Source organism: Chanos chanos, chromosome 6, assembly GCF_902362185.1.
Source record: "Chanos chanos chromosome 6, fChaCha1.1, whole genome shotgun sequence".
Lineage (NCBI taxonomy): Eukaryota > Metazoa > Chordata > Actinopteri > Gonorynchiformes > Chanidae > Chanos > Chanos chanos.
Genome location: NC_044500.1, coordinates 26769207 through 26779146, shown reverse-complemented (window position 1 = coordinate 26779146; position 9940 = coordinate 26769207). Strand labels below are relative to the sequence as shown.

General features: G+C 40.3%; 1 protein-coding gene across 1 annotated transcript; it reads right to left on the bottom strand.

The window, feature by feature from the left end:
• Window positions 1-2285: 2285 nt before the first annotated feature.
• On the bottom strand, window positions 2286-7913 carry stmn3 (stathmin-like 3). Its single transcript, XM_030776580.1, has 5 exons — window positions 7895-7913; window positions 4384-4479; window positions 3850-4028; window positions 3065-3256; window positions 2286-2762 (listed from the first exon to the last, which is right to left on the bottom strand). The coding sequence occupies exons 1-5, from the start codon at window positions 7911-7913 to the stop codon at window positions 2703-2705; spliced, it is 546 nt and encodes a 181-aa protein (XP_030632440.1). The 3' UTR covers window positions 2286-2702.
• Window positions 7914-9940: the final 2027 nt, after the last annotated feature.

Sequence of the window (9940 nt, the reverse complement as noted above, 5' to 3'; positions counted from 1 at the left end):
AAAGATGTGAATCAGAAGCACAAAACCCGTTGCCAATGGCAGTGGTCATCGGTTTTTCTCAGCTGTCATTATCAAGAAATTTCAGACCTCTTTCTGCAGCATTCTGAGGAACCGTAGGTCAGACGTGCTCCATAACGTATATCCTAAATCGCAGCCTCTGCGATTTGCTAATCGCATTGTTTCAAATCGCGATTTTGATTTGAAATTGTTTAATCGTTCAGCCCTAAGTAGCACATAGCAGAAGTGGATTTTAAATCATAAACTGCATTGCTAAAATTTTATGCTCATTAAACCTAAGGTAAAACCAATTTAGTCCTTAAGCCAAGGACATGTCACTGCTAACATCATCAAGGCCCAGTTGTTCAAAAGTAATCTGATCAGATTTTGGCTATCGGATTGGATCAAATCTTGGAAATGGGTTGTTCAAAAGAAAAAAAGGATTCTGAAATCAGATTAGATCATATAATCCACTCTTGGTTTTGATCTGGACCAAACCTTCAGTATGTTTTGTTCAAAACTTTTTAGTAGGGTTGGGATACCTTTGATCCAAAAAGTCAGGATTATCCTGATCCCAGCAGGAGGGTGGATTCAGGGTGGATTTCAGGAACAAAATGTAATAAACTCTAAAATAGGTTTAATAAAACAACATTGGTATCATGTAGTATATATACATTTATTTATATTTTGCACTTAATTTGTTTAACTGTTGCATTGATAAAATAGATAAAGTAGACATTAGGCTACCTATTAGGCTACCTACTTAAGCCTTTCAGTAAAAATAAGGTTTAAAAAAGAGGGTGGGGGGTTGTCTCCATAAAATTATCCCCCAAACAGTGGTCAATATCAAGAAAAAATAATATATTTAATTTTAACTATCATTTATCACTGTATATGAATTACAATGACACAATCATTAGAGATGAACCAGTCAAAAGTAGTTTCTAACATTCTTTATTTTGTTAACTATTGGCCATTTAGCCTTTTTATGATTTTAAAACACATGTTCAAAATATCCACAATGTATTTGTGAATAATGTATATTTGTTTGTTTTTATTTATTTGTCGTAGGTCTGTCACAGTTTGCACCTTGTTTTGGACTTTTGTTTTGAAATGTCTTGTGCTCCTGTTCCGTGTCTGTCTCCGCCCCTCACCTGATTCTGTTTATTCTATTTATTAACCTTGTTTCACCCCTGTTAATTTTTACCAATCATGTTCCCCCAGTTTGGTTCTCCTTTTGTATTTAAGCCCTTGTGTTTGACCTGTCCTTTGTCTATCGTTGTTTGTGTTTGTCTGAAGACACTGTTTGGCTGCACTGTTTGTCTCCAGCTTTGGTTCCTGTTTATTTGTCTACTTTTTGTAAGTAAAGTTCTCCTTTTTTGTGATCACACCCACCGTGTCTTGCATTTGGGTCCAGCTCCACTGCACACCTGACAAGGTCAGATGAGGGGTCTGACTGTTTAAAAGAAACTGAAAATGGAAGGGGATGTTTGTATTGTATTATTGTGCTGTTTTCTGTCTCTTCAAATAAAGTGACCCCACCCTGGCTATTCTACCTGTTGTTTTTTACATAGCTGGGAGCCTGCATTGTGATATGTAGTCCCATTTAAAGCACTGGTAATCTGGATTTGGTAATCTTAAAGTTTGTATCTGGATCAGAGTGATCCAATCCAATGTTGCTTTGTAAAATCAGCACAAAAGTAAGATGTATTACCTGATACTGGATAGTAAAACATGCGATTTCCAAATCCGGACGATTCTGATCCAGATTAAACTTTTTGAACAACTGGGCCCAAGAGACACCTTTTTTTGTGATTGTCCTTAGGTCAACTGCTGTTGTCATTCTGTCTAACAGAACCCAGATTATTAGCAGAGAGTTCATTCTGTTTTGAACTTCATGTCATACTTAATTGAAACAGCTGTGTATTTTTGTGTGAGTAGCACATACAGTTGTTGATAACAATACAAGGAGTGCATTTACCCTCATCTATTGTTGCAAATAAAACCACAGACAAATTTAATGCCACTGTGAAACAAACAAGCCTCTGACAGCACAACCATCTTCTATACATTCATTTATTTTGGCTAAATTAAATTCATTTTTCTCACCATTTAATGTATGTACAGATCCTGTTTTCAGCTTATTTTCCCATAACCCAGTGATTATATAGGTAAGACTAATGTTTATAGTACTCTTTAATGAAGGGAAATGATGATCTAGATAGATGTTAAAAACCAAAAACAACTCTTTCCTCTTGTTGCTGAACTATAAACCACAGTAGCCACACTTCTATGTGAAGCTGTATTCTTTAATGGTGTTGTCTTTAAACAGTCTTTGAAATCCCTCCACATTTTCCAACTCAGCAATATCAAGCCAACATCACTATGGCTCACTTGAAGACAAATAGGATTTTTTTGGAAGAAAAGTTAGCTTTTGTCATGAATATCATCAGAAATGCCCTACACTACCAGTGTGGATATCTACAGTCCAAACTGTGCAGTTTCATTGTGAGTCAGTTTTATGAACTTTAGATAGATAACTGGAGCTTGCAACACTACTGGTTAGTTTCTGCAGTGACATAGAAGACTGGCATGACGTGTGACAAACAGGAATAACTGTTTAAAACAGAGTGACTTTAAAAAGTGATGGTTTCCAAACCAAATCCAGATGGGAACTTTGAAACGGAGCTGTGGAGAGTTCACCCTCAGCCAGAGAGTTCTGACTGCAGCTCTTTATTTCTGCGCACCTCTGCAGCATGGACCTCCTGTGTCCCCAGAGAGAGAGACAGACAGACACACACACAGAGAGAGACACAGAGAAATTGAAACAGAGAGAGAGACAGACAGACACAGAGAGAGACAGACAGACACAGAGAGAGACACAGAGAAATTGAGAGAGAGAGAGAGAGAGAGAGAGAGAGAGAGAGAGATATGAAAAAACAATGAGTTTTGAGGCAATTTCCCTCCCGTGTAAAAAATTGAAGTTGCAAGGGCACCAAACATTTCTCAAAGGAGGCAAGCAACTGGAAAGATTGAGACTGGCAGTTAGAGATGAAGAAATACTTGCCTTCTCTCTCAGACGCTGTTTCATAGCATTGAGACGGGCAGTGCGGTTCTCTTTGTTCAGCTCCATTTTGTAGTTTAGCTTCTCTTCAGCCATCTTGCTGTAGTTGTTATGGACCTCCTGAGCTTTATGGAGAACCTCTTTCTCATGTTCCCGCCTCTCAGCCAACTGCTTCAGAAACTGCTTCTCCTGAGACTAGAGAAAGAAAAGAACAAGGCAAAAACTTGACTTTTTTAAAGCTCCCTTTAACAAACCAAGGCATAAACCAATTTAAACAAATTCTTTGTCATCAAAGAACTACAGAAGGGTTCACAGGGTTCACAAACAACACAAAATAAAGCACAAAAAATGAACTGAACCAACCACACCAAACAAAAGATTGAAAGAAGTTGAAAACACAAAGGGTAGAGCTTCATCCAGCCCACCTTGATAGCACCCTCCTCTACCACTTCACAAAACAGAGAGAGGGAGAGAAGAGGAGAGGGGGGGTAGAGAAAGAAAGAACTGGAAATAAATAACAAGAACTGAAGGTTAGCTAAGATAAATTGTGCAACCCGACGGGAAAGTACAACACTGCCCAACCTTTAGATAAACAAAGAGCTCTGTTTTACAAAAGAGAGAGAGGCAAATAAGCTGAGACTAATTACATTACAACATCTAATAGTCCATAGAGGACTGCCATAAACAGTAAGCAAAATGATTTTCGATCTGTGGGCAAAGTGCAGACAGTGAAACAGAAGCAGATACTACATGTTACATTGGGGTTGTCTGAGCCAGCCTCTGCTCACCTTCCTCCGCTCTTCTGCTGCCTGCAGCCTCCTCTGCAGCTCTCCCAGGGAGGGCTCCTTCTTCTGGGGTGGAAGAGCCAGGCTCTGGGGTCGCTCCGGAGAGAGGTCAGTGGGACTTTTCAGGATGACCTCAAACGCCTGTCCAGATGTGCGCTTGTTCAGCGTCTTTACCTCCATGTCTGACACAGGAGGGAGGTCATCATAGCATTGTTACAAAAATATCCTGTTACTACCATGTAGTAACAGATCAAACACTATTATACACACATTTTCAGCTGTGATACAACAAAACCACAATGATCATTTTCACATCCTTCACCAACACACTGAATGTCCTCACTCAGTCACTCAGTACTGAAAGACTGCTAAGCTGTAGTTTCTGATGATGAGAGTGAGAGTGGATACAGTCAAACAGAGGTCATAGACTCAAGGTAGGACAGAGAATCAGGGCTTTTTTTTGTGGTTACTCTGATAAGCGTGGTGAGGACAGGCATTTCCATCCATACAAATCCTACATGAGGCTTTCTCACTCACCTTCATACTGCACCAGCGTGTTTGGGTGAGGCTGAGTTGCAAGACAGGAGCAGATGAGAGAAAGCACAGACATTTCCCTGATCTTGTCAGAATACGCTGGAGACAGAAAAATGGGGAGACAGTGTAAAAAATAACTAGCTAACTAAATTAATGAATAAATAAAAAGTTGGGGGGGGGGTGTGTGTGGTTGTGACAGAAGATTTTTTTAACTTTTTAAAATGAAACCATTTGAATACACCAGTTAATTGACATTGTCCTGATGTAATATTTTGAAGTTAGGTAGTGCAGTCACTTATTGTTTGTTGCTATTTGTGAGAAATCAAATGAGAGCATAACATCATAATTTTATCACTGAGAGATGAGAGCACATCATATTGGCAACGGCCAATTAGGCTATTGAGTTCAGAAGTTGTAATACTGACTAACAGTGTGGCATGCCTGAACACAGACAAAGGGGAAGAGAGTTTCACTGAAACAAGGTTTGAAGTGTTTTTCTCTTTTTTTTCTGTTTGAGTAGTACTTGCATACTGTACAGAGTTTGAGATGTGATCTGATTTTGACAGGATGTCAGTCTCTCTTGAGGATCTGAAATCTATCCACACTCAGATTGCAGTCAAAGAACCAGAGATGTTTTTTCCTTTTACAAGTTTTTTTAAATGTATTTTTAGGAACTCTGCATGAATGAGCCTTGTTTCCCGTCAGCCTACTCTAAGTGGCACGCCTGTTGTCTCCATCATCTGGTGCAGTGAGCCATCTACTGGCCAGACTCTGTACTGCAGGTACAATTACAAACAGAGGAAGCTTCTGTTAAGCCTGTCATCACAAATACGTATTCTGAGAACATGCAAAAAAACATGTAACAAGAACAATAAAGACAGAGAGCGAGAGAGAGAGAGAGAGAGAGGCTGAGTTATGAGTGCTGTTGACACTAACTAAAATTCAACCAGTATTCCCATGTTGGGAATTCTACTGCAGAGTCATTCATGCTTTTGCTGATGTACAACAATGCTCTAGAAGATACTGAGGATTTTCATTATGTAGTGAGCAAGCAGCTGGCCCCAGCTGTAGTTGCACAAAGGCTGATATCACAGTGGTCATTTAACTGAGACTACACCTTGTAGTTAGAGTCTTTTTTTTTAATTATAGCTAAGACTGCTGTTTATTCTAAGGTATAAACGTGATTCCGCATACAGACAAAAACTACAAACATTGTGTAAAACCGGAAAAAAAAAAACAATCAAAATCCTCAAAGGCAAAATTTTAATTGACAAAACACAAAACAAAACCAACAAATATAACTGACTGGATGGTTGTGATGTCATAATTAGCCTGGTTGTTTCCTGTTGCCAGGCTGTAGCGCTGTTGCACACTGACTCTGCCTCGCCTACATCACAGCAGAGTCAGCCAATCAGCTGCCAGTATCTGAACATAGCCTGACTCATGCATTATTGACCTGTAAGTCACAAGCCAAGAACACACTTCAGCAAAAACAGTGCAATGCGTGTGGTCATTTGCACGTGAAAGTAGTCAAGGCAGGCCTTCACAGCTTGCGAGCTGTGTTATAGCAATAATGACAAGCTGTTGCCTTTTCAATGAGAACTGGTTCTGTGTGTGTGTGGGTGCGTATGTGTGCGTGTTGGTGCGCGTATGTGCGCGCGTGCGTACGTGTGTGTGTGCGGCACGCGCGCACGTGTGCATGTGTGAAAGAGAGAGAAAGAGGGAGAGAAAGAGGGGGAGAGAGAGAGAGAGAGAAAGACAGAGAGAGAGAGAGAGAGATGGAGGGAGAAGGACAGATTAAATGGATATGGCTCTGGTTTATAGCTGTGTGTAATGAGTTTCTCTTTATTACCCCCTAGGGCTGTCTGTACAAGGAGAACTGGACTGAGTTTATTCGTCACTCATGGGATGAGGAGAGAGGTGACTTTGCAGGAAAGCTGAGACTGCAGAGATAACTATAGCCATGTCATTGTTCTGAGCCTACTGTATACAGTAATCCAATACAAAAGAAAATACTCTTAACCTAGGAATCCAAAACAGTTTGTTTAGGAAAGACAAATATTTGGGCATCAATAAAGCAGACACCCTAGAACAATCCAGAATGCTGTAAACTTCAGCGTGGTCAAGACGATGATGTGCTATTTCATGACTGTTTCAGATCACAGTTTTTCAGAGGCAGATTCACACCAGATGACAAAAACAAAACCATCCAAATTCATAACATGAACATAACAATATCAGTCTTGTTAAAAATGAACCCATTTTCTAAAAGCACAAGACACTACAAGTCATTAGATAACACAGTTTCTGTTGAGTTATCGCTACTATGTAGAATCATAATGTTATTAGAAGTGGCTGAAAAGGATGAGGCCAGTTCATTGACTATAAACCCTTTGAAAGATGTTTGCTTTACAAGAAACTTTTCATTGAATTGATTTCAGTCATTTTCAGATCAAAGCAAGTGAATGTGCAATATCAAAGACTACAGGGAGACATGCAACTAATCAGGGAAGTGCTGGTAAGACTAAGGTGAGAAGGGAAAGAGGTCTATGTCCACTAAGGACAACCCTAACACCTGGACTATGACGTTCAGAGATTGCACTATGCGTCAAACCAAATGACTCGCATTGCTGAGTGCCGGGTTTTAGGGGGAAAAATGGGTCTTTAACATTTTGAAACCATTTCAGTGGGTTTTCTGTCATAATGTAATGTCATACTCTATGAATCAGTGAGTGTGGGTGGACCTGACTGTGCTCCTTTTCTAGGGCAATTTACTGAGTTCTCTGCAAAAGAGCTTCTCTTTTTAAAGTAAGCCCATTGTTTGTTATTGATGCATTATTCATTTTTTAAACATTTTGTTCATGCTTAAGGACATGTGTATATGACTATTCCACAATGTTCATCATAACAACTGTTGAGACTTCATCAGTTTAAAACAGATATAAAAAGAATGAGACAATCAGACAATAATAGATTATAATATTCAGAATACATGAAATTCCACAAAAGAGATGACATGAAAACTACTGTGGACTATAATACATAGTTGGGTTTTTGTTGTCATTTGGAGATGTTGGTTTATACTGTCTTTGCACTAAATCAAGTTTCAAAATGTGTTTACATTGCCTAAGTACCTTTTTTTTTAAGCTGATTCAATCAAAGACACAACGTCTTCTAAATTCAGCATTTAGCAATTCGTCCCTTTACACGCATAGTGCCTGTATGCACTCAACAAGACACAAATGTTCAAGGGAAACTGTAACATCTCTGTCACTTTGTGCTAGTGACCTCTGATGGCATTTCAGCATAGAACACAGCCATACAGAACATACAACCATATGAAATCTGCGACAAGCTGAAGTAGCACCTTTAATTGGAAACAATTGTACTAATTCACAGTTCTCTGTTTTAGGCTGTCTTTTCAAAGCTACTCAGTGAGCATAAGCCTTGGTCTGTTAACACCCAGAGACAGCAGCTTGTAAACCCAGGAGAGAAAGACTATTTTGGGCCTTACCTGATAGTGTGCTGGCCATGGTAATGCAGGAACAGGGCAGATGGAGGACAGTGATGGAGATAAAGAAAGAGAATGATAGAGAGAGAGTGTGAGGAGGTGGAGAAGAGAGAGAGAGCAATAGAGAGAGAGTGCGTAGGAAGAGAAGGTGACTTGCAGCTTAGTGGTGCAGCGCTGATGTTCTTCACTGGCTAACAGAGGGTGTTAGAGACGGGATGGGAAGCCTGCAGGGAGGGGTGGGTGGGCAGAGTGAGGGAGGGGCAGACACAGAGAGATGAGAGCAAGATTGGGGGTGGAAAGTGTGTGTATGTGTGTGTGTTGGGGGGGGGGGGGGTAGTGAAAGAGAGGGAGAGAGAGTGAGAGAGAGAGAGAGAGAGAGAGTGAGAGAGAGACAGAGGGAGGATAAATGAGTACTGCTGAACAAAGAGCAGATCTCCTACTAATCAACAGGGAGTCAGCGATACATCAAAGACAAAGGGGGGAGGATATCTGTCACACACATACACACACACACACACACACACACACATTCATTTTTGGAGAATTTTTTCGCTCTGCAGCCCAAATCTCCTCATGTGAAAGTGACAAAATTAGGTCAGATGAAAACACATTGAAAATGACAGTGCAAGAGAGGATGCAGCCAAACTCATCTCTCTAGATATCTGACAACATGGTACACAGCCAAACTCATCTCTCTCTCTGTAGACCTGACATCACTAAACACAGCCAAACTCATCTCTCTCTCTCTCTCTCTCTCTAAGTATCTCACAGTGCTAAATAAGGTCACACTGATCCCTCTGTATCTGACAATACTAAACACAGTCAAATCATCTCTCCCTGTCTAAGTACCTGACAATACTAAACACAGCCAAACTCATCTCCCTCTCTCTGTAAGTACCTGACAATACTAAACACAGCCAAACTCATCTCTCTATCTCTTTCTCTAAATACCTGTTAGTCTAATCGAGTGACATGAATATGCAGTGCAGTGTATCCTGAACTCTGCAGTTCTCCATACAGTTTGGTCTGTCACTGATGTCTTCTTAGTGCAGGACAGATATTGATTTTTTTTTAAGTGGTACTTTGTGATGACAGTCGTTCTAATATATTCATGACAAAGACAATGCATATTTACATTTCCAATCAGCTATTGATCCAGTGTTGACACCCCACATGAAAGTAAGGCGAAATCCTCTCATCAGTAGAGGCCTTGCTCAAGTCCCTCATACAAGGAAACAAAAGCAGAATGAGGAAAGGCCTTTGATTCCCTGTCTCCCACTAATAAATAAATACATTGACAGGTCGGTGACATGATATGTTTCAGTGACACATACGATAATACAAAGCATTTTACGTAAGCAACCACAGTTTCACCTGCATAACTGCACATTTTAAAGCTTCCAAAACATATTTTTAGTTTCCAACTCTTCCCCAATTCCCCATGTGGTGCACAATTATGTAATACTTCATACACAATTCATGCACAAAACCCTCGTCTAAAGCATCGCGTGCAGGGAGCTCTCTCAAGTTAGTGCACTACTCCATAAAAAAAAAATTAAAAAGTCAGCATCACCCGCTTCGTACTGGTTCAGGTTAATGGCTTGCTGTGAGGACTGCATAGAGGAGGAATACCCGCCTTAAAAAGGATATTCAGTAAACATTCAGTGCAATTAAGGCACACTGTTGATAGGAATGAGAGTCGTATGCTGAGGCTAGCTCTTGCAAATAGCTTGAATCTATGTATTTAAATGACTCATTAAGATTAGCAGGTTGCTCTGTGAAGACCGCTCAGGTTCCTGTCTGAGCTCTGGGATTATGCGAGTGTAACGGTCTAGTGAATCAGGGCTGGTCATCTACAGCCTATTGGCAAGGTGCAAGAACTCATGTGCGAGATAGCGTGCTTACAGCTGGACCAGGTTGGCTGGCTGCTCTTTAAGTTTTGATGATGGTCTTAAGCAGATGGCAGAGAGATTCTTGGTCCTTTGGGAGAAGAGGGGGGCATAGAAGCTTTTACAAATCCTGTCTAAGAACATAGGCAAGAAACGCTGA

Bases quoted from the DNA above. Each gene is read 5' to 3' on its own strand.
- stmn3 (XM_030776580.1), bottom strand. The intron at 4,029-4,383 runs GTGAGTGAGAAA...CTCCTGTGTCAG, and splicing joins CACGCTGGTGCAGTATGAAG to ACATGGAGGTAAAGACGCTG. The intron at 3,257-3,849 runs GTGAGCAGAGGC...TTCTTTCTCTAG, and splicing joins CAGCAGAAGAGCGGAGGAAG to TCTCAGGAGAAGCAGTTTCT.